This window comes from Hemitrygon akajei, chromosome 5 (assembly GCF_048418815.1).
Source record: "Hemitrygon akajei chromosome 5, sHemAka1.3, whole genome shotgun sequence".
NCBI lineage: Eukaryota > Metazoa > Chordata > Chondrichthyes > Myliobatiformes > Dasyatidae > Hemitrygon > Hemitrygon akajei.
In genome coordinates, this window is record NC_133128.1 from 65,293,079 (window position 1) to 65,318,381 (window position 25,303).

Here is a 25,303-nt window from a genome sequence, read left to right on the forward strand (position 1 = left end):
AGTGCATCGCAAATTAACTGGTGCATATCTCCTTCTTGGTACGTGGTAGTGACATTCCCGTTATTCCAGCTATCCTTTCTGGGGTAATGCATCGCTGTCCTTTACTGACCCGGTGTCCCAGATACCTTACTTACTTTTCTACAAATTGTAACTTTTTCTTTGAGACCCGTAGCCCCTGCTTCCCCAGAAAGTTCAGTAGTCTGATGGTGTCTTCCTGCACCCCTTCCTGTGTTGGCCCGGATAGTAATAGATCGTCCACATACTGTAGCAGTTGGCTCTCTGGAGCACATTGGAATTCTGCTAGTACTTGCTCCAAGACCTGCCCAAATAGGTTAGGTGATTCGGTGAACCCCTGTGGCAGGACCGTCCACCGGAGTTGTCTTTTCCGCCCCGTCGTAGGATTTTCCCATTCGAACGCAAACATGTCACGACTGCTCTCTTCTAGCGGGCAACTCCAGAAGGCATCTTTTAGATCTATTACACTGAACCATTCATGGTCAGGGGAGATCTTACTCATCAGTGTGTAAGGGTTGGGCACTACCGGGTATCGGGTTTGGACTACTGCATTTAGGCCCCGCAGGTCTTGTACATTCAGATAAGTCCCATCTGGCTTTCGCACCGGGAGTATTGGGGTATTATACGGTGACATACATTCCTCCAGTAGTCCGTCAGCGATCAGTCCTTCAATCACCGGCTGCAGCCCTTTTCTTCCTTCCATTGAAATAGGGTACTGTTTTCTCCGTACTGGCGAACTGTTAGGTAATAGTGAGATTTGCAAGGGGGGACGTTCAAACCCCCCCCGGTTCCCTTCCTGGTACCATACCTCCGGGCTTATTTTCCTATCGTCTTCTTCCCTGAGGGCAAACAGCTGTACCATTACCTTCCCGTTCCTGGGCACAGTCCCGATGCCTAGCCTGACTTGCAGATCCCGCCCGAGCAGGTTGAATCTCGCAGAGGGTAACAAAAGTAGGTCCTGTCCCGTTACCCTATCCTCATGTTCAATTTTCACGTTTTCTATAACAGGTACTTGTATTATTTTGCCTCCAATACCGGATACTCCCATTACCTTTGTTCCGGTTCGGGCGCCGGGAGGTATCTGGATTACACTAGATCTTTCGGCACCGGAATCTACCATAAAGGTTGTATCTGACCCTTGGGGACCTACTTTTAAATTTACCAGGGGTTCCTGCCGATAATTCATCCCCAAGGGGTGGAACCCCCCGACCTCCCTAGTCTTCATCTTCCATCATAGCGTACGAGCGCACTTCCCGTCGGTATCTGGGGCACTCGCGCCTGAAGTGTCCCTCTTCGTTGCAGTGAAAACATCTTAAAGCCTTCCTTAGCCCTCCTCCTTGCTCCTGGCTACTAACTCGATCCAACCATGGTCCCTGTCTCTCTCTCTACTATCTGCGGTTACTTGTCGCACTGTCTGGACCATTATCCTTGCCATCTTCTTTTGTTTCTCTTCATCCCTTCTTACAAACACTTTCTGTGCCTCCCTAAGTAGTTCACTTAAGGGTTTAGTATTCCAATCTTTTAGTTTTTCCAGTTTTTTCTTATATCTGGCCATGCTTTCGATACAAATTCAACACGAATCAGCTGTTGGCCAACCTCCGTCTCAGGGTCTTCGATTTGCAGAGCGGTAGGGGGCACATATGGGGCGGCAGGTGGTCGAGCACCTCCCATGTATTCTTTTTCTGTCCCCCTTCATTTATCGTTTTCAATTTATAACTATTTGTCGTTGGTAACCAGCATAGGGCATAATCACTTTCTTCGGGTTTAACGTTAGGTTTTGAATTCACGTACAGATTAAGGGCTTGTTGTACCCAATCCTCGCTAGACCCGAACTTAGGCCACCACACAGCCGACCCTTGGATCGGCTGGCGGGACCAGAATTCACAGTACTGTGTCATTTTTTCTTTGACTTCCCTTTTCGCCTCCCATAATCCCAATTTTCTAACATCCGTCCCAACGGACTATCAGGGGGTACCCCGGGGTATTTTTCATCATTGGCGCCTGGATTTCCTTTACCCTTTTCTCTCTTAGACCCCTTATTCCCCATCTCGAGGACTTGCTCGGTTCCAATCCACCCGCAGGCACCCCGTAATTCCACAATTCTCGTGCACTACGTCTCTGCAGGAATTTAATTTGAATGTGACCCACCTAGCTCGGTCACTCCTGTCCAATTCCGGAACCTGTATTCCCGCGATCGCCCAGGAATTCACCTGCAGGCACCCTGCAGTTCCACAATTCTCGTGTACTACGTCTCTACAGGAGAAATCACCTGCAGGAACCCCGCAGTTCCACGATTCTTGTGTACTACGTCTCTACAGGAATTCAATTTCTTACCTGGGTCCTGTGCACAGAAATTACTCGATCGCTCACTGTCTCAACTGCCTCGACAACCCCTCTTTGTTTCCTTGAGTCCGCCGGATATCACTCGCTCAAGCCGCGCGGGGCGACGAGCAAGGAATCAGGGACTGCCGAACTCAGCAGGGTGCACCTTCTCCGATGTCCTTCCTTGCCCCCCTCACGGCTGGAGTGTGGATCCCGGACGAGCGCCCCAAGTTGTCAGAAACGAGCCACGCTCCTGAATAATGGCTTCAAGACAAATTCAAGGAAACAAAGTTTATTAACAGTTCTGCAGAGCTGGGCCCCTTCAGAGAAGGGAACCCTGAACCTTACAGGGCAGCAGGTTTTATCCTTCTTCCTTACCCCTCCCCTCCCTGACTCGGGAGGTACACAGTGTTTTCCCATTCCATATTTGGAGTTGTTTTTTTACATGTTTCTGTAAAACAATAGTCCATATCTCAGGACTTCAATGATTCCACAAACAGTTAATTTTGTCAAGGCTTCTGCATTCATAATTAGATCACACTTGTTTACAGACTTTAACCCAGACATAATTAAATCACAGTTGTCCCTAGACATAATTAAATCACATTTGTCCTTTGACTTTAACCCGGACCTGTCAGAAACGCACATCTTAATTTTGAATCTTACACATATTTTATAGGTTTCAATGTGATTCCACACACACATATTCCACACAGCAAGTATAGGTCCAGAAACATCAAACACTTCTCATATTAACCCTTTCATTTCCAGAATCACTCTTGTGAGCCTCCCCTGGACCCCCTGCAATGCCAGCACATCGTTTCTTTAGATAAGGAGCCCAAAACTGCTCACAATGCTCCAATTATGCTCTGACCAATGCCTTAAAGTATCAGTATCATATCCTTGCTCCTGTATTGTAGTCACCTCAAAATGAGTATTAACATATTATTTGCCTTCCTTACCACTCACTCAACCTGGAAGTTGTGCTTTAAGGAACCCTGCACAAGGACTCGCAAGTCCCTTTGCATTTCTGATTTTTGGATTTTCTCCCATTTAGAAAATGGTCTATGCCCTTATTCCTTCCAAAGTGTATCACCATACACATCCCTACACTATATTCCATCTGCCACTTTTCTCCTATTCTCTCAATTCAAGTCCTTCTGCAGACTCACTACTACTTCATCACTGCCTGCCATTCCACATGTCTTTGTATCATCTGCAAGCTCGGCCACAAAACATTCAATTGCATCATTCAAATCATGGATATACAATATGAAAAGAAGTTGTCCCAATACTGACCCCTACAGAATGCTATTCGCCACTAGCTGCCAACCACATTAGGCCCCCTTTATTTCCACTCTTTGCCTCCTGCCAGTCAGCCAATCTTCTTTCCATGCTAGTTTCTTTCCTGTAATACCAAGGACTCTTATCTTGTTAAGCAGCTATGTATGTGCCACCTTATCAAAGGCCTTCTGAAAATCCAAGTAAACAGCATCTTTGTCTATCCTGCCTGTTATTCCCAACAGATTTGTCAGGCAAGATGTTCCCTCAAAGAAACCATGCTGACTTTAGCCTACTTCAGCCTACTGTTTCTTTGGTCTCTAACAGCGCAAGTGCACCACAAGGCTGTGTGCTTAGCCCCCTGTTCTACTTACTTTGTTTATGACTGTGAGGCTAAGTACAGCTCCAAGGCCATTTTTAAGTTTGACTGAGAGATTATTGTAATGGCACCACTTAGCCTGATTTTTAATCTTCCTCCTATATGCTGATTTATCACTACCTTTAATTCAGCCAACAATGGTGTCATCAGCAATGTCAGCAAGACAAAGAAGCTAATTATTGACTTCATGGAGGAGGAAAGTGGAGGTCCAGAGCCAGTTCTCATGGGTTAGAGGTGGAGAGAGTCAGCTACTTTAAATTCCTGAATATTATCACTTCAGAGGATCTACCCTGGATACCAAGTCTGATACCCTCCTTTAGCAGACAGCAACACAGCACCAAGTCCAGCTCCTCCACCAACAAGCAGCTCACTGATGGGGTAAACCTGCAGTACCAGATGTACTTGGAGTCCTGTATTGTCTTGCGATCATAAGAATGATTTTTTAAAAAAAGAATGTAAAAACCTGGTTGGTCCCCAAGTGGCCACTGCATCGGACCAGGCTGTCGTCTTACTGGATGTATCAATCTTCACTCAACTTCACTCACCTCATCACGGAACTGTTCCCATAACCTAAGAACATGCTTTCAAGACTCTTCAGCGCATGTTCTCAATATTTATTGCTTTCTTGCTTATTTAGTTATTTCCTTTTTCTTCGTATTTGGACATTTTGTTGTCTTTTGCACACTGGTGGTCTGCCCATCCTATTGAGTGCAGTCATTAATTGATTCAATTGTTTCTTGAAGTTTCTGAGCATGCTAACAGAAAAATTAAGCTCAGTGTTTTATATGGTGAAGTACATGTATTTTGTTAATAAATTTATTCTGAACTTTTGAACGTTATCACACACCTCCAATTACCCTGAAACCTCATCCTTAATAGTGGACTGCAACACTTTCCCAACCACAGAAGTCAGGCTAACTGGCTTCTTTCTTCTGCCTCCCTTCCTTCTCAAAGAATAGAGTGACTTTAGCAATTTTCCAGTCCTCCAGAAACATTCCAGAATCTAGTGATTCTTGAAATATCATTTCTAATGCTTCCATATCTCTTCAGCTGCTTCTTTCAGAACCTGGGGTGTGGTGCATCTGATCTGTGACTGATCTACCTTCAGACCTTTCAGTTTCTCAGGCACCTTCTCCTTAGTAACAACAACTATACTTAATTCTGCCCCTTTCCTCTAGTGGGCTCAATCGCAACCTATTCTAAAAAGCCATCTTGATGACATTCTACAAATTCCTTCTCTTGGGATCCAGCATCTGCTGGCTTTCTCCGTTTACTTGCATATTTAAGTCCTCAATGACTATCGCAACATTGCTCTTATTACATGCGTTTTGTATCTCTCATTTGCAATTTGTAGCTCACATCTGGACTACTGTTAGAGGGCCTGTATATACAGTAACTCCTATCAGGGTATTTTTACCATTGCAGTTTCTTAACTTTACCCACAAGGAATTTACTACTTCCAATCCTATGTCTCTCTTTCTAAGGATTTCTTTTATTTTTTTTAATATCGAGCCATCCCACTCCATCTGCCTGTCTGTCTGATACAAGATATATCATTAGATGTTAAGCTCCTAGCTATGATTTTCTTTCAGCCACAACTCTGATGCCTACAATGTCATACGTATCAATCTCTAACTGAGCTACAAGATCATCTACTTTGTTCAGTATATCTTCAAGTATAACTATCCATTAACCTTACTAAGTTGTTTTTTTTTAAAAAGCAGCAAATGGTAAGGCAAGAGCAATTAAAACAACTTTTCAGAGTATCTATTTTTTTGGAAAAGTGAATACTAAACAGGAATGAAATAATTTTGCAGTGTAGTCAGCCCTCCTTATCTGCGGGTTCTGTATGCATGGATTCAACCAACCGTGGATCGGGAAAACCCGGAAGTTCTCTCTCCAGCACTTGTTTGAGCATGTATAGCCTTTTTTTCTTGTCATTATTCCCTAAACAATATAGTATAACAACTACTTGCATAGCATTTACATTATATTAGGTATTATAAGTAATCTACAGATGATTTAAAGTATATGGGAGGATGTGCATAGGTTACCGCAGATCGGGAATAAAAAAAAAAGAAAGTTCTCTAAGTCGGAATAGGTGCAGCTGGTATTATTTAGCGTCAGTTAGTCAAACGTTTGTCTTAGTGTATATTTTACCTTTCTATGCATATAAAACACTTAAGAAACGTATGTATTTCAATAATTAAAGCACTGTGTTGCTTAGTAATTATAGCTTTCATCAGGGCACGGCCTTTCACATGCTCCGCTGGGTCCTAAAATCCACCGCACTGAGACAGGTTAAATAAGGGACTTGAGCATCCCTGTTTTTTTGTATCCGCGGGGGGGGGGGGGGGGTCCCGGAACCAATCCCCCGCAGGTAAGGAGGGCCGACTGTATATTACTCTCTTGTGCTGAGTGCCTGCTTGATACCAATGACTTTGTGTCCATTTCCAGTGACTGTAATTGCTCTTTTACGGTGGTTTGTGAACACTTTAGGATTTTCTCTATTTCTGCATAAATATGATCAGATCTTCATGCAAGTCTTAAAACTAGATAGAGAACCCAATTAAATAACACAAATATACTTCATTTATTGAGAAAAATGATCCAATATTACATGTATTTGTTGGAAAAAGTATGTGAACTTTTGCTTTCAGTAACTGGTGTGACCCCTTGTATAGCAGTAACTTCAACCAAGCATTTTCAGTAACTTTTGATCAGTCCTGCACATTAGCTTGGAGGAATTTTAGGCCATTCCTCCTTACAAAACTGCTTAAACTCAGGGATGCTGGTGGGACTCGCATGAACTGCTTGCTTCAGGACCTTCCACAGCATTTCTATAGGATTAAGGTTGGGACTTTGACTTCACCATTCCAAAACATGAAATTTCTTCTGCTCTAACCATTCTTTGGTAGACTGACTTGTGTGTTTAGGGTCATTGTCTTGCTGCATGACCCACTTCCTCTGGAGCTTCAGGTCATGGATGGATATCCTGACATTTTCCTGTAGAATTTGCTAGTACGATTCAGAATTCATAGAATTCAATGATGGCAAGCCGTCCTGGTCCCAAGGCAGCAAAGCAGGTCCAAACCATGACGTTGCCACCACCATGCTTCACAGAAGGGATGAGATACTTGTGCTAGAATGCAGTGTTTGCTTTTTGCCAAACATAATGATTCTCATTTAAGCCAAAAAGTTCTATTTGGGACTTGCCCATCCACAGAACATTCTTCCAATAACCTAGCTTATCCATGTGGTCTCTAGCAAACTAGTCAGGCATCAGTGTTCTTCTTGGAGAGTAGTAGCTTTCTCCTTGCAATCCTGCCATGCACATTGTTGTTCACTGTTTTCCTAATGGTAAACTGATGAACACTAACGTTGGCCAATGCAAGAGGCTGGTAGCTCCTTGGATGTAACCATGGGGTTCTCTGTGATCTCCTGGAATATTACACGCCTTGCTCTTGGAGTGATTTTTGTTAGTTGACCACTCCGGGGGAGGGGGGAGGAGTAACAAAAATGTTGAATTTCCTCCATTTGTACGCAATTTGCCTGACTGTGGATTGGTGAAACTCTAGAGATGGTTTTGTATCCTTTTCCAGCCTGGTGAGTATCAACAACTTTTTTTTCTGAGATCCCCAGAAATCTCATTTGACTGAGGCATGACACACTTCCAAAAACCTGTATGGTGAAGATCAGACTTTGATTTTGAAAACCATGTTTATGATTTTAAAATAGAGCAGGGCCTCCCACACTTCCATCTGATTGTCATCCCATCAATTGAAACACCTGACTCTAATTTCCCCTTTAAATGAACTGATAATCCTAGAGGTTCATGTATTTGTTGGAAAAGTATATGTAATGTTGGATCATATTTCTCAATAAATAAATTGACAAGTACAGGTTGACTTTCACTAATCTGACTACCTGCAGTCCAGCTCCTTCGATAATCTGGCACTGATTTCAAATTTTCCACGCAACTGTAATTTCAAATTTCCCAGGCCACCGTACCAATCTGCTGCGCATTGTTTTGATTGCGCTAGATCTGTTCACGTGTTGGCGCACTCTTGTAAGCACAGACAGGTGATTCCTGCTTGTTTTCCTGCATTTATTAATATCATTTTCTCTTCTTTGGCCCCAATTATGTCCCCAGTGAGTAAAGGAAATGCACCTCGTGCTGTGAAGTGAAAACACCACACATTATCCATTAAAGATGAGGTTGAACTCTTGAAAAAAAAACTGGACAGTAGTGTATCGGTGAAAAGCTTGTGCGAGTGTTACAACTTTAGCTCTTCCACAGTGTACGATAGTGGTCGCCAACCGTTTTAAGCCCAAGATCCCCTACCTCGGCCTTGGTGAAAGGCGAGATTGACCTACTAAATCATTTAGTCAAATGCATGCAAACCAGGCAGAAAAGACCAGAAGTAAAACACTGCAACCCAGAAACAACCTCTCTTTACAAACAGTTTTCAGTAGCGGGAGTATTGCTATATTACCATTATCCTAATTAGTATTACTTTTATAATGCTCACATTACAACAGTATTTGTGTATTTATTTTTCACTTTTTTGAGATCTACTGGGAAAGTCTCAAAGATCGACTGGTTGGCGACCACTAGTGCACGATAGAAAGAAAAACTGCTACACTTTTCTTTGCTGATTAGTGGCTCAAAGAAACAGAAAGACAATGAAAGACGGAAGAAGTTCGGAACTCTGATAAAGTGTTGATAATGTGGTTTAATCTTCGTGTAGGTGAAGGTGTTGAACTATCTGGAGATATGGTGAAGGAACAAGCAAAAGTGTTTCATGAAGAACTAGGACTAGATTGAGTGTGATTGTAGTGAAGGCTGACTTCATTGGTTCAAACAGCGTTATGGCTTGCAGTTTTGTGCAGTGTGTAATGAAAAACATTCAGCAGTCAAGGGAGCAGCAGTAGAGTTTGTTGATGAGTTTGCCAAGTTAGTCTCCGATTTGGGGGGGGGAGGGGGGAGTGGAATTAAGCCCTGAGCAGGTGTACAATGCTGATGAGACTGCTTTGTATTGGAGATGTACACCAAGAAGAACACTAACAACAGCAGATGCAGAATCACCAATACGGTATAAGGCATCGAGAGATGGTGTGACTGCTAGGCTGCTCTAATGCTGCAGGAACCCACAGATGTAAGTTACTGGTCATTGACAAAAGTTTATGTCCCAGGGCCTTCAAAGGTATGATGCAATTTCCTGTAATTTACCATGGTAACAAAAACAGATGGATTACAACTAGCATCACACTAGAATGGCTTGAAAACTATTTGTTCCTGAAGCATGAGCTCACTGTGACTCTGTTGGCCTGCACCACAACTGTAAGATAATACTTGTTTTAGACAACTGTTCGGCACACCTGAAAGCAGAACTCCTGGTTTAAAAAAAAACAATGTTTTCAGTATCTTCCTGCCACCTAACTATGCGTTATTAATTCAACCCTTGGACAATGGCATGTTACGTTCTCTCAAGTCGAAGTACCATTCCCTGTTTGAGGTGCCTTTTGAGTGCAGTTAATGCTGGCAGACCGGTAAAGGAATTTATAAAGGATTTTAATATAAAGGAGATGATTTACTGTGCTGCTAACGCTTGGAGGTCTGTAGAGCCATCCACACTGAAGAATGGTTGGCATAGATTATGTCCAGGTTTAATATTTGAGTCTGCAGCTGGTGAAGACACTAGAAATGACTTAACAGGCTTTAGCGTTTCCAAGGAAAAACAGATGTATGTGAACTGCTTTCTTTTGCTCAAGAGCTAACTAATCTTGCTGCGAAGAATCTTGCAACAAGGTTCAATGATGACAATGTTGAAGAATGAATGAATATAGATAAGGATGAGCCTACTGTTCATCATTATACTGACTCAGAAATTATGCAGATGGTTGTACATCCAGAGAAGGAAGATATTGGAGGAGAAAGCAGTGATGAAGATGAAGTTGTAGCAGAGACTTTCTATTGACAGGCTAATTAAGTTGACAGGTGAATTGCTGAAAGGATTAGAGCAATGAAGTTTTATAAATTGAGCAAGAAATAATGAGTGTTTATATGCTGCAGGATAAGCTAATCGGAGAGACCAAAATATACAAAACTGTTTACCTTGCAAGATATGTTCAAAGCAATTGCTAGAAAAAGTGCAACAGGGGAGCTAACACTTCAAAATCCATTGCTATCAACTCTGGTCACCCAGATGTGCTGCCACCAACCAGTTTCAGCACCAGTTCCTTGCCGCTTCACTCATTTTCAAAATGAAGATGTTGATGATCCTGACAACCCCACACTTTCAGACATGTAACTTTGCTTGAAGGTATATTAAATGTCTCACTTTAGAAGCGGAAGTGCTCAACTTTTCTGTATGTTAATTCCTGTACATTTACCATTACCCTTTATTTTATCTGTGCCTGTACAGAGTATAACTTTATTAAAATTTCACTTACTACTTATTTAATATTTGTTTTATTATTATCTAACTTGTACTAATTTACATGATATTTTAAAGGTATGATGAGGCGGTTAGCTATTGCTTAATGTGATCCTTGTGTAATCTGGCATTTTCACTAATCTGGCACTCAGATCCCCATGGTGCCGGATTAGTGACAGAAAACCTGTATAATGTTTTATTTAATTGTTCTCTTTATCTACTTTTAGGACGCACGAAGATCTGATCACGTTTTAGGTCATTTATGCAGAAATAGAGAATTCTGAAGGGTTCACCAACTTTCTAGCACCATTGTACATGCTGAGGAAAGGAAAAACGTGCATTGGGAAATGCTATGGAACTAATTTAGAAATGTGTTTAAATTAAGTATTCTAAATTATCTCTATACCGTTTTCTGTTATTCAATGATTTCACTTCACTATAAACAATTAACATTTTAATTTGTTTGATTTTTAGCTATTGGAATCAGCAATCAAAGAGAAACAACAATCGTGTGGGATAAAATCACTGGATCTCCACTCTACAATGCAATTGGTAAGGTGTTGTCCCTTCTGCCCCTTTGCAGAATTGCTGGTTTCTATGGAAATGGAATAATTATTGTATATTTCTGACACAAAGATTAAATAAAGTCACTTTATTCAAGGATGGCTTTTGGTTTTAACAACATGACAGAATGCAGCAGCCCTTGGTTTTTTAATTTTCACTTTAGTATAGAACAAGTTTCCCACATTTTAGAAATTTAAGTTCCTAAGAGTAGCCATGGTTCTGATTTGCCTTAGAGATATCTTGGCAGCTGAATCTAGGATATTTTTAATACATTCTAGAAGTGTAATGTCAGATTTTTGCTTCTCAGTCCAGATTAGATAGATAGATACTTTATTCATCCCCATGGGGAAATTCAACATTTTTTTCCAATGTCCCATACACTTGTTAGGCAGTGTGATGTATTGACTCAAAGTAATGATAGTTACCATAATCTTACAAAGCATACACCCTAGCTGGCCAAACAAGTACTGTTTATTCCCCTCCTGAGATGCTGCTTGTCTTCCTGAGTTCCTCTAGCTATCCGTGCTTTGTATCTGTAAACTCGTTTCCAGAAGTCTGGCAGCAAACAGCAGGGTCTTCACTTGGGAAGTTGCCATTGACTTGTGCTATCCCTAGCTGAATGTTAGCCGGTTTCTCATTTCTTTGTTTTGTGTCAGCTTCATACCCTTTACTTGAGGCTCTGTCAGTATTGCATTGGTCCCTTAATACTTTATCCTTATTGACCTGAACCAGTCTTTTAATTTACTTACATCAGTATGCAGCTTCATCTCAAAAAAGAATATGCCAAGCTTAGCCTTGCTTGTCTGAGCTTTTACTAGAGAGTTTTCCAATTTTTAAGTCAAAGGCATCTGTCAAGTGAAGATGCAGTTTGTTCTTAATCGGTTCTTGGTGCCCCCTCTCCATTTTGTCATCTGTTATGTTGTGAGCATCAAGTAACTTCTCTAATTGTAACTGTGTTAGTTTTTAACCTCAGTTATAGCATGTGATACAGTAACTGAAATACAAGAATCATCAATTTTTCTTAGCATTTATGCAATCAAACTATTAAAGCTTTTGGATAGGAAAATAATCTATCAATTAGTTATGAATGACTTCAGCAATAGAATTTAATTTGGGTCTTTGGTTAAACAGGACAGAATTCGGAGTAGGCCAGATGTTCCCTTGATGATCTCTGCAATCACTTGTCACCAGAATCCCCACCAATCTACTTAAATCCCAGAATACCATGGACAGTGCACCTTCTCTGAGGTCTGATCGTTACAGATGGCTGGCACTTAATCTACTTCAGGACTTGCATACTTAAGTGTAACCCATTTGTTAGTGACATTGGTAATTTGATGGACTAGGATTTTATGTAAGAGTGTGATGCGCATTTATCATTTGTGCTTTTTCAGATCAAGACTTCAGAAATGAGGCTTAAAGGCCTGAGAAGGATTTCTGTAGAGATTGTTCAATATCAGATTTCACTTTTCTTGTCTTGACTTAGCAACTTTAATGAATGAACATGTGCCACACAAGTGTAACAATAGAATACTTGGGGTGAAGCTGTTTGGGTCACTGAACCCACAAGTTCTTTACAATAAATATTTTAGCACATTTATTCCATTGCCCTTTCCCCAGAGCCCTATGTTTTTCTACCTCAGTGGCAATATTGTTCTTTTGAAACAGTATTTTCATTTACTTCCATCAGTTGGAGGAGGTCAAGTTTAGATTATAATTACTGTTATAGTCAGAACAGTACAGCACAGAAAAAGGCCCCCTCGGCCCATCTAGTTCGTGCGGAACCTTTAAACTGCCAATTCCCATTAACCTGCACCCAGACCATAGCCCTCCATGCCCCTGCCATCCATGTACCTATCCAAACTTCTCTTAAATGTTAAAACTGAGCTTGCATGCACCACTTGCACCAGTACGTCGTTCCATACTCACGACCCTTTCACCCTTGACCTCTGGTTGTAGTACTAACCTCAGTGGAAAAAGCCTGCTTGCATTTACCCTATCTATACCCTTCATAATTTTGTGTACCTCTATCAAATCTCCCCTCAGTCTCCTATGTTCCAAGGAATAAAGTCCTAATCTATTCAGTCTTTCCTTTGTAACTTATTCCAGTACCATCAATGGCTGGTAATTGTCTCTATACTCTTTCAAACTTGTTTGCATCTTTCCTGTAGGTAGAGAACCAAAGCTGCACATAATACTCCAAATTAGGTCTCACCAACATTTTGTACAACTTCAACATAACATCCCATCTCCTGCACTCAATACTTCGATTTAAGAAGGCCAATGTGCAAAAAGCTTTAATGACCACAATCTGTGCGGATTGGTAATAATATTTCCTCCTCGCTAACGATCAACATTGGCAGACCTCGGACGTGTGCTTTGCCCACTGCTCTACTTTCTCTATACCCATGACTGTATGGCTAGGCATGGCTCAAATCCCATCTATAAATTTGCTGATGATACAACCATTGTTGGTGAGATCTCAGGTGGAGATGAGAGGGTGTACAGGAGCAGATGTATCAGCTAGTTGAGCTGAAACAACCTTGCACTCAACATCACTAAGACGAAAGAGCTGATTGTGGACTTGAGGAAGGATACGATGAGGAAACGTGAACCAATCCTCTCAGAGGAATCAGAAGTGGAGAAAGTGAGCAATTTCAAATTCTTGGATGTCAAAATCTCTGGGGATCTAACCTGTCACAACATATCAATGCAGCTATAATGAAGGCAAGACAGCAGCTAAATTTCATTAGGAGTTTGAAGAGATTTAGTTTATCACCTAAAACACTCGACACTGTCTGGTATGTGGGGGATTGGTGGGGGTGGTCTCTATTGCATAAGACTCAAAGCTACAGGAAGCTGTAAAGTTAGTCTGCTCTATCTTGGGTACTAGCCTCCATAGTATCCAAGACATCTTCAAGGAGCAATGCATCAGAAAGGTGGAGTCCATTATTAAAGACTTCACCATCCAGGACATGCCCTCTTCTCATTGTTATCATCAGCAAGGAGATACAGAAGCCTGAAGAACAGCATCTTCCCCTCTGCCATCTAGTGAACTTATGAACACTACCTCACTTTTTTATATTATTTGTTTTGCACCATTTTTAATTTAACTATTTAATATACATATTCTTACTGAATTTTTTCTTTCAATATTATCGTGTATTGCATTGTACTGCTGCTAAGTCAACAAATTTCACAACACATGCCAGTGGTATAACCTGATTCTCATTCTGAACCTGTTGTGGTAATTGACAGATAGTGGAAAAGGCCACAACTGTGACTGGTCCTTTGGCCTCTGGGCATCCACCACTGATTGAATTTTTTTTCAGCACACTTGTGTAAATCTTGTGCATCAGTGGTGTGACCACAGTAAGTGATGCTTGGTTTAAAGAATTCTCAATTGACAAGTCATGCTGAGCCCATAATCTGGTCTTTTTAACACTATCTTGAGATTTTGGAGATGTTCCTTGTCATCCTTGCTGGTAACAATGATGTTATTCAGGTAACACTGAGTGTCCGGACAGCATCTGATCTATAGCTTTCTTCCAGAGTGCAGGTTCCGATGCTACTTCAAAAACAAGCCTATTATAGTGATAAAGTCCTTGGTGAGTGTTTATGGTGAGAAACACTTTGGACTCTTCCACCACCATCTGTTGGTAGGCTTCGGCTAAGTCCACTTTGCTGAAGTGTTTCCCTGATATTCTGGGCAGTGGGTGTTGATCTACTTTCAGTATTGGTTTAATGGCAACCTTAAAATCACCACAGATCCAGACAGTCCTATCCTTGGCTACTGGGACCACCGGTGTTGCCTATGGGGGTGGGGGGGGGGGGGGTTCCATTCAACCTAGGAAAGAATTCCTTCAGCCTCCATGCGATCTAGCTCACTGGCTGTTTACCATGGAAGGAATTGGAGAGGCTTTGTAAAACTTGGGTGTGACATTGCAGGATAGATTGCCAATCAGCCCCCCACCCCTCGTTGTGCCTTGTTGGTTGTTATATTTCACTGATACAACTATCATTCACACAGAAATTATATTCTCAGTTAGATATCTGCAGGCTTCAGTTCACTATTTTTGAAATGGTGTTCAAGTTCATTTTGTGGAATGACTCAAGTAGCTGAGCCAGTGTACAATTCCATTTTAATTAGTTTGCTGTTCACCTCTGGTTAGTTTTCTCAATGTAAGTCTCAAGACTACTTAGTCCTGTATCATTCTCGTCATTATTAGATTTTTCCTGAACAGCATGCAGATTAGTGCTCATTTTGAAACTGCAACTTGACTTTTCATCTTTTTCTCTTCCCTGTGCAGTCCATTTATTTTTTTCTGCCTGACATGTACTTTATGTGTGTCTGTCTTTGTATTTTCTGCAAGTTTCACCTTTAAACCTGCATTATTTTGTTGAATGTGACCCCCTGTGATGATGGTAATGTAATTTGTTTGATCAGACAGGTTTCTGTTTAGACATTACAATTTTGATAATGCTCACTTTCATTCCTGGCAGCAACTCAATTGCGTCTGGTTGCTGTTTCCATTGTTACAGGGTTTTAACTGCTCTTTTAAATGAGTTTGCTTCAGTTAGGAGCAGTTTCTGAATGCTATCTTGTAAGATGCCACAAACTAAACAAACTCAGTGCCTCATTAAGCCCACCACTGAACTGACAACGTTTGGACAATTTCTTCAATTCAGCCACACAAGCTGAAATGGGGGCTCCCATTCCTTTTGATTCCACTTATAAAATCTGAAGTGTTCTGCAAAAGTAGTGTAATCAACAACGATTTTGGTTCTGCATTACTTTCACAATATCAGCAAAGTCATTTTAGTTGGTTTGGTTGGAATAGTTAAACTTCTGAGCAAACTGTTTTTCCACCCACTGCACTCGGCAATGCTGGCACTAGTTTTCCATCAAGTATTTCATTTGCTTAAAAATGCTGCTCAGTTCATTCAGTATACTTCCAGTTATCTGTTGTGCAATAGAATACATATATCTTTCCAATGTAGCCAGTTATTCTGCTTTTTAAATTTTTTATTATCATCATCACCTGGTACTCACTGTTTATGAACTCGTGTCATACTCGTTACTTGTTAATTTTGTTCATTTTCTGCCTCTTTTTTTAAACTCAAATGTCTCCCACCCCTTTTGAAGAAAACCATGCTGTGTTTCAGCAGGTAGGTAGTTGTCTTGGGTTTGTTTTAAAACTTCCTTGTCACCACTTATGTTTTGTAACTTCTGAATCTAAGTAAAGGAAAAACATACGAACTGGGACATGTGCCTACTCTTTTTTTTGTAGTGAAGCACTCACATGACAGGTTGACGTAATGGTGTATGCTCTTCATGTACTACTCGCACATAGCCCATAATGTATTTTGTAGACAAAGAAAGCTTAGTCAAATATTTACAGTGGTACTCAATATTACTGAAATATTAAATACACTGCAGCAGTAACCTTCAGTTTCCTTGCCCTTAGCTCATCACTGGCAGTTACAGCATGCTGTTTGCTGACCGCTGGTACATCGGGATGGTGACTTAGGGTGTTTGTTTAACCCGGAAAATTATTTTCTTTTGGAAAGAGAATAGTAAGCATACAGCTTCGGGAATATAGCAAGCTGCCCCAATGCAGTTAATGATTTAAGGTCCCAGGCCAACAATCCCAACCTGTAGTAAAACTGCAAGATATTTTGCTACTTAAATCTTTTTGTAAATTATTTGCAGGAGTTTCATTATAGCCAGTGCTATTCATTTCAGTTTGCATACCTGCTACATTCAGATGCCGTTAAGTTTGTTTTTTTTTAACTGGGTGTAAGTTATCCCTTAACCTGCAGCAGTTAAACCCAGTCAGGATTCCAATAAGTAGAGCACAATGCTCCTATGCTTTTGGTTGAAGACACTTTATTAGGGCTATTGCACATTGTTGTGCCTGTGGTACTGGATTTAAGTGACCTTTCACTTCCCTTGCTCTTTGTTCATTCCAAGCAGCTGGATTGGAGGAGTTTTGAGGAATATGGGACACACGGTCAAATGGGATCAGTGTTGCAGGCACTGGTTAACATGGACAAATTGATCTGATGGGCCTGTTTCATGCTATATTATCGACTCTTAACTGGAAAAGTGAAAAATCAACCTACTATTAAATTGCAAAGAAGGCAAGAGGCTAATGTATAAGTTAAAGGGATTTCTCTGATAGAACCAAAGCTAAGGTTGTTTTGAAAGCTGATTTAATTTGGCTGAATAGTTAATCAGGGCGTCTGGAGAGAACACAGTCAAAAGGTCACATTAAATCCACGAAGTGCAGAGTTGTTGGAAATTCCAAAGTCCGGCAGTGCAAGTGCAAGGAGAAAACTGAGTCAGCTTTGCAGGTAGATTGCATCTGTCCAGAAGACAAGTTTGCTGAAGCTGAAGAATCCATGGGACAGGAAATAAAAATAACAGACATGTGTAAGCCCTGGGGTCATTTTGGACGCATGTCTGATGCATAGTTTTCTAATATGCAGTGGAGGAGACAATAACAGAACACAAATGCAATACTGTGAACTGAATAAAACCAAATGCTGATTAGATGATTACTTACAGAGCAGTTGTGCTTAGTCCACTTTCCTGTTCTGAGTACTGAGTTGGATGACATCATGCTTTCTTTTGTTTTGCGTTGCATGTCTGTACCCACTCATTTACCTTGCCCCATATCCCCTTTAATCCTGTATACATTCTCCTCCATTTTGGAGGATTTCTGTTACCGCAGAGCCCTCTATTTTTCTAAGTTCCATGTATTTCGGTTGCCTTTTATCTGTTGTATTGGTCACATGGAAATGATTAGTCAAGCATTTTTTTTAAAATCAGTGCTGCCTCTATTTAAATAGAGGCTGTTTTTTGGTTTGGAGAGCGAGGCTTTGCCTACGCTTCTGGTAAAAGTAAGCTGAAAATCAGCATTGCACATAATGCATCTGCCCCATTAGGAAGTGTAAAATGTTCAGACTTGAACTGTTACATGGTCAGTAACAATCCGACCATACTTGTTGAGCTGTATTAATCTCTACTAAGCAGATGACCATCTTTCCACTTGTATTGTCGTTGCTACATATTACAAAGCTAGGCAAGGAGTTAAACACCTTCCCAATAATTGCCCAAAGCTGGAAGTTTTCTTCAGGGTTTTTAAAGGTTTTTAAACTTTTTTTGACACTGGATAAAGTTAAGTAAAACTCGTATTAAGTTCAATACAGTATCAGCACGCACATAAATATACAAATATTGATTATTCTCATGATCATTAAACATAGTATTATGCACATACAACATTCTATAGTATGCCAGTGAACTTGTGGCGCAACAATAGTTTAATAGTGATAAACAATAAATCTAATATTTCCTTCAAAGCATGCCTGCTAAATGTTTACCAATATGAACTAAACTTAAGATTTGGAGAGATGGCTGTTTCAAAAGCAAATAGAGAGTGGATAGACAAGGAATGCCTCTCTACTGTCTGTGCTTTAAGTTGAAATCCATTTTAACCCACACAAGATATGATATTAAACAGCTTGCAAACAGGAAGTGATATTTGTACAAAATGAACAGTGCCTCTAGTGGCAGAACAATTGTCATTAGTTAATTAGAACTGCGGAAATATGGCAGAGGCAATATTCTGCCTCTTGCACTTGTCTTCCAATTTCCTGAGCCCTTCCTCCATTCTTTCTTTGCCAGGCTGAGTGGCTAGAGTAGAGAATGTTTATAGATGCATAGGGACCTCTCTGAAGGGTTTACGTGACAAGCCACTTTAAAGACTGTATTAAATGCTTACGGTAGCAGGAGTTGAAGTTGTCATGACAATGCATAGCTTCTGCCTATGTTTGCTATTTGACATTGAGCTCTCAGATGGTATAAGGTAGTAGAGCCAGAAGTGTTGACGTAGCTGGCCAGCAGTTACATACTGAAATGCATCCTCCCTGAAGAGATCTGAGGTTGAATCTGATCTCTCTGCCATCACATGTTCCTTCCACTTTTCTCCAGGATGCCTCATGGGCACGTGCTGTAGTCCAGTTACCTTTTACAGGACTTTGAAATATTGGTTTCAGATTGATTGTGAAGTTTGTTCACATTATCTGTGTCTTGTAATTGAAAAATGAAATGATAGGCAGATTGAACAAGTACTGTAAGCAGCCAACCTTGTGGCAGCTGCTCGATAGCCACCTAATTCTCCCCCCTCTGTAGCTGATTCAGTTGATATAGTGTTGACTGGCTGGTGCAGCTGCAAACAGAAATTTAAATGCCATCTGCAAGAGAGAGGTAGTGCATGTATGCAATGAACTGCATCTGGGCAGCATTGCTGCCATTATGAATAACTGAGTGGAAATGATGTGATTTGCCTTTCGGAATAGTAAGAACAGCATTGGGGGCATGTGACCTTTAACAGCTGTGATTATTGGAATTATCACTAATTAAAATCACTAATTCTTATAGATGCACTGTAGAAAGCATTCTTCTAGGGTGCATCACAACCTGGTCTTGGATATGGAAGTTGTCCTATCCAAGACCAGAAGAAGCTGCAGAAGATTGTGAACATAGCCCAGCACATCACACAAACCAATCTTCCATCCTTGGACTCACTTTACACCGCATGCTGTCGGAGCAGTGCTGCCAGGATAATCAAGGACACAACCCACCCAGCCAACACACTTTTTGTCCCACTTCCCTCCAGGAGAAGGTTCAGGAGCTTGAAGATTTGTACGGCCAGATTTGGGAACAGCTTCTTTCCAACTGCGATAAGACTACTGAACTGATCCTGACCCGGATCTGGGCCGTACCTTCCAAATATCCGAACCTGATTTGCACTACCTTACTTTCCCCTTTCTATTTTCTAATTATGATTCATAATTTAAATTTTTATTATGTTTACTTTGATTTGTACTTCAGGGAGCGCAAAGTGCAGAATCAAATATCGCTGTGATGATTGTACGCTCTAGTATCAATTGTTTGGTGACAATAAAGTAAAATAAAGTATTGGATCACTAATGGATGTGTTTTTACATGGAGCACGGGCTGACAGTAGGTGTTTGTTGGAGGGAGGACATGCCCTTACCTTGACCATCTTTGGGAGGTCAAAGAACATTTGCATGTCTCCAATAATCTGGGCATGATATACTGATTAATAATCTATTAATGACCTACAGCTGGATGTTCTTCATGACTAATCTGGATGGAGTTAAGAGCTTTTATATCTCCTCTCCACTCAGCATCCAGTGTGTGCTGTTTTATATGGCTTTCCCAAAGCCAAAATTGCTTCCAGAAGCTGAGGGCCTGCATTTCAAGCAATGAATGCAAGACATCAAATGATGGAGTCATTTTCAAATTTACTCCCTGTGAAGAAGCATTATTGCAATAAACTATGGTTTGTGTTGGATGTAGCACTTGTGATAGGTGGAAACACAGTTAATGTGCTACCTGCACTGGTTTAAATTAACTCGAGTTGATTGCGTGCCATCTTGTCACCTCCCATCTTTCTAGTCCTGTTTCTACATCAATTACTTAGTTTGACTTTTCTAATGCAAAACTGGTGCAAATGTACAATCTGTTTATTTTGTTGCTACCCAATGGTAGGAGATAACAAATGCACCAGGTATTAAAAAAAAGTTATGATTAAGGTTATAAACAAGTTAGAAAATTAAAGTAATTATTGCATGTTTTTTCCACCAGTTCATTACTTTTTAATTTGATTTATTCATAATGAGTTTTTTTGCCATATAATTGTTGACATTTGAGCAAATTGAAAGTAGCTTGGTATATATCTGACAAAATTGTTAATGTCCTGCTTGATCAATTGTCATGCACAACACTAGTATTGCATTTATGGAATCTCTGATTTATTTATCAGTGTGGCTCGACCTCAGGACACAGTCAACTGTGGAAAAGCTTATTAACCAACATCCAGAGAAAAACAAAAATATTTTTCAGGTGAGGGATTTCAGTGATTTCAATTCAACAGTATTTCTGTTTTTGCACATGTTTTTAAGTCTATTCAATATATTTAATTGATTTACTTGTTTGTTTATTTGTTTATTTTTTCTCTCTGCTATATTATGTATTGCATTGAACTGCTGCTGCTAAGTTAACAAATTTCTCGTCACATACCGGTGATAATAAGCCTGATTCTGATTTAGTGTTGGCATGTACCAAAGAATTTTTATGAAAATATATTTGCTTGAATTACTCACAATTTTGATCATGGTCAAGGTATTAAAGACAGAACATTTTCTGTCCAGATTAGGTAGATATTGGGAAAAATTACCATTGAGACTGAACTGATTTTCAGCTGTTCGTGAGAATTAACATCTCAATAAAATTATGCAAGCAAGAAAGCATTTGGAGGGAATTTTAAAGAGAGATGGCTTCTTTTGAGGGCAATTTCTACGTTATTGAACATACAATAGGCTCTAATCATATTGGTTGTATTATTTACTATCTTGGAAAGAACATGTGAGTGTTACGTACCCGTAACTGGGTCACTTACCAGCAAAAATAGAGAGGTCCGTTGAAGTCTGATGGTACTATTTTTAAAAGTCTTTATTTATAAAGGGGCACAAAAATAAGGTTAATACAAACATTCGGATAATATACGTCGTCACTACTCAATCTAAAAGCGTGGGTATAGTAATAATCATCAATAAGAAATAGCTCTGTCATTTGTCTAGGGGGTAATATATTGTCCGATGGAAATATAAAAGTCACTCAGTTCCTGCAGGCTTCAGCCTTTGGGGACCGCTGGGTTTTCGCTTGTTGGAGAGAGAGATTTGTGAGAAAAGAAACTTGCCCGGGTCTGTTGATGAGGCCAATCCGTTGAGTCGGGGGAGTTGGTTCCCCGTTGTTAGTTCAAGAAAATCGTTTCTGTGGTACCCGCCACCGGGCTCCCAGGCAAGGGAACCGAACGCACGTGGCTTCCTTCAAATGGCTGCCCGCTATTACGGGATCACTAGCGTGTCTTCTGGTGCGTCTGAGGGGCCGTCTCTACAGCCCCTCTTTTATCTTGACTCGCAGGGTAGTAGCTGTCAATCAGGTTGGGGGTGATGCAATCTCTCTCTCAACCAGCCCACTTTGCCCGAGGGCTTGCACGTATCCTAGTCCCCAATCCACAAATGTGTCTCCAAGAGACAATGGCCAATGTCGCGTTATTTTGCATCGCCGGGGAACGAGGCATCCGGCACGTCTCTCTCCCATTTCCTGTGTCCACTGACCCCCCCCCCCCCCAGTGCTCTTGCGATTCTCACAAAGGAGGGGGCTGCGGGCATAACATGAGAAAGCATGTAACTATAACAGGGTTTGAATATGACTGATCTTTTTGTTACTTTCTCTGGATGCTCATTTTTCTTGCAGGCACAAACTGGCCTTCCAATCAGCACCTATTTCAGTGCTGTGAAACTGCGGTGGCTGCTTGACAATGTGGAAGGTGTTAAGAACGCTGTGGCCAATAACCGGGCTCTGTTTGGAACTGTTGATTCTTGGCTTATTTGGGTAAGACATCAGGTTCTTTTGAAATTTCCAGCAACTATTACAGAGTGCACTCTGACTCTTAATGTGTTTTAATTAACATTGGCTAGGTGCTTAAGCTGTGAATTAACAGGAGGAAAGAGTTTAGACAGTGGTGGAATAAATAGGAGTTTGAATCATGCCTTTTTACGGTTTGTTTTCAAAAATAGTCTTGAGATTGTTCAACTCCATTTTATTCACTTTGGTTCGGCCCCTTCCCACCTACATCTGCCAACATTTCACATGCTCTCAATCTGCTCAACAACTTTAAATTCCCTGGCCCTGACTGCCTCCTTTTCACTGTGGACATCCAGTCGCTATACACCTTCTATTGCCCATCAAAAAGGCCTTGAAGCTGTCAAATTTCTTATTGTCTTTTTCAGTTAGTCCTGATGAAGGGTCTCAGCCCAAAACATCGACTGTACTTATTCCTATAGATGCTGCCTGGCCTGCTGCGTTCCACCAGCATTTTGTGTATGTGTTTCTTGAAGCTGTCTGCTTCTTTCTTGTCAAAAGACCCAACTACTTGCCTTCCATCACCACTGTCCTCTGACTAGCAGAACTAGTCCTCACCCTCAACAATTTCTCCTTCAACTCCTTCCACTTTCTCCAAACTCAAGGAGTAGCCATGGGCTGTGTGGAACACGTCATGTTCCAAACCATCCCTGGTAATGTTCCCCAACTCTGTGTTAGGTTGATGACTGCATTGGTGCTATGTCATGCACCCATGCTGAGCTCATCAATTTCATCAACTTTGTCTCTAACTTCTACCTGCCCTAAACAACACACAAAACACTGGAGGAACTCTACAGGCCAGGCAGCTTCTATGGAAAAGGGTACAGTTCAAGTTTCAGGCTGAGACCCTTCAACAGGAATTCATTTGGTCTCTTTGTGTGTCTCTCGACAAACTGACTATTGACATCGTGAATAAACCTACCGATTCCCATGGCTGTCTTGATGACACCTCTTCCCACCATGTCTCCTGAAACAAAAATGCTATTCCCTTTTCTCAGATCCTTTGTCTCTGCCACATCTGTTCCCAAGATGAAGCTTTTCTTTCCAGGACATCAGATGTCCTCTTTCGTCAAAGAATGGGTTTTTCCCCATACTCCACCATTGAAGCTATCCTCACCCACATCTCCTCCATTTCCCTGGCATCCACACTCGCCCTATCTTCCTGCTGCCTTAACAGCGATGGAATTCCTTTTGTTCTCACCTACCACCCAATGGGCATCCACATGATTCTCCTCAACTTAGGATCCTACCACTAAATTTATCTTTATCTCTCCCCTTCCTCCTCCCCACTAATCTCCCTCCTGACCCATATCCTTGCATGTGACAGAAATGTTACACCTGCTCATTCAGCTTCTCCCTTGCCTCCATTCAGGGACCCAAATGGCTCTTCCAAATGAGGCAACATTTCAGCTGTGAATCTGTTTGGGTCGTCTTTTGTATCCTGTGTTCCTAATGCAGCCTCCTCAACAATTTTCTCCTTTCACTCTTTCCCCATAACAATGTCAATGTCCTCATTATTCTGTCCCACACATCCTTCAAAATCCTGAGACACAACTCGTCTGATCCTGATGTTTACTACATTAAGTTCACCATTTTTAAAAAAGTGAACATATGAAATGGGAGCAGGAGTAGGCCATCTGGCCCATTGAACCTGCTCTGCCATTCAATAAGATAATGGCTGATCAGGCCATGGACTCATCTCCACCTACCTGCCTTTTCCCCATAACCCTTAGTATCCCTTAATTTTTCACATCGTATGTCTTCAAATATCTCCTCCCTCCATATTACTTTGGAAGCATCTTCTTTGGTGAAGACACAAAGCACTGATTTAGCACCTTACCGGTGTCCTCAATACATGCATGCAGTTTTCTACATTTGTCCTTTTTCAATCCACTTCTTCGTGTACTCCTTTTGTCTTACTATTTGGATGCCTGTAGAATACCAGTAATAGATTTCCATTTATGTTGGCAACTATTCTTTCCTGATGCCCTCACTGTTTATCTTTAATTTTTCACTACTTCACTCATGATTAACAACTTAATGTATCATTTGCTGTCTTTTTATTTTGCTTTCATCATACACTGAGCCCTGGAATTGATATTTTTCTTTTCCTCTACTTGAACCATCCCTTAAGCTGCATAACTTTTGAATGTAATTTATCTGGGTGAGATTGTTTAATTTATTGTACAGGTTTCCCCCGCTATCGGAAAGTAGAGCATTCCTATAAAACCTTTTGTAAGCCGAAATGGCGAAAAACAAATAAGCAATTACCATTAATTTATATGGGAAAAATTTTTGAGCGTTCCCAGACCCAAAAAATAACCTACCAAATAGCACACAAAACCTAAAATAACACTAACATATAGTAAAAGCAGGAATGATGTGATAAATACACAGCCTATATAAAGTAGAAATAATGTATGTACAGTGTAGTTTCACTTACCAGAATCGGGACGATTCAGCCAAAAACCGATTTGTAGAAAAAAATTGGCACATACACGCATGCGGACACACCTGCCCACACAATTATTCACGGTCATGGTAGTCTTTCTCGGGGTAAACTAAAACAAGTGCCCTTTTCTGTAAAAGCAGATATCCTCTTTGGATTGCTTTTGGTTAGCGAAAACGGGTACTAATGTAGGTCTTTCATAAAAGGGAAGTGGCATAAAGTGGGGGTATTACTTTTTCTTTTTTCTACAGCTAACCTAAATCTATCATAATATCATTTTCTTTTAGATGTTCCCCTATCAAAGCTCAGTACACAGGACTCCCCTTATT

At 40.9% G+C, this 25,303-nt stretch overlaps 1 protein-coding gene across 2 annotated transcripts in view; it reads left to right on the forward strand.

The window, feature by feature from the left end:
• Positions 1-25,303, forward strand: part of LOC140727833 (glycerol kinase) — a 133,703-nt gene that overhangs the window by 50,529 nt on the left and 57,871 nt on the right. For both annotated transcript variants that reach the window (XM_073045636.1, XM_073045637.1), the window contains exons 4-6: positions 10,912-10,989; positions 20,862-20,941; positions 22,358-22,495. In XM_073045636.1, coding sequence (XP_072901737.1) covers positions 10,912-10,989; positions 20,862-20,941; positions 22,358-22,495 — 296 coding nt within the window. The remainder of the gene's footprint in view (positions 1-10,911; positions 10,990-20,861; positions 20,942-22,357; positions 22,496-25,303) is intronic.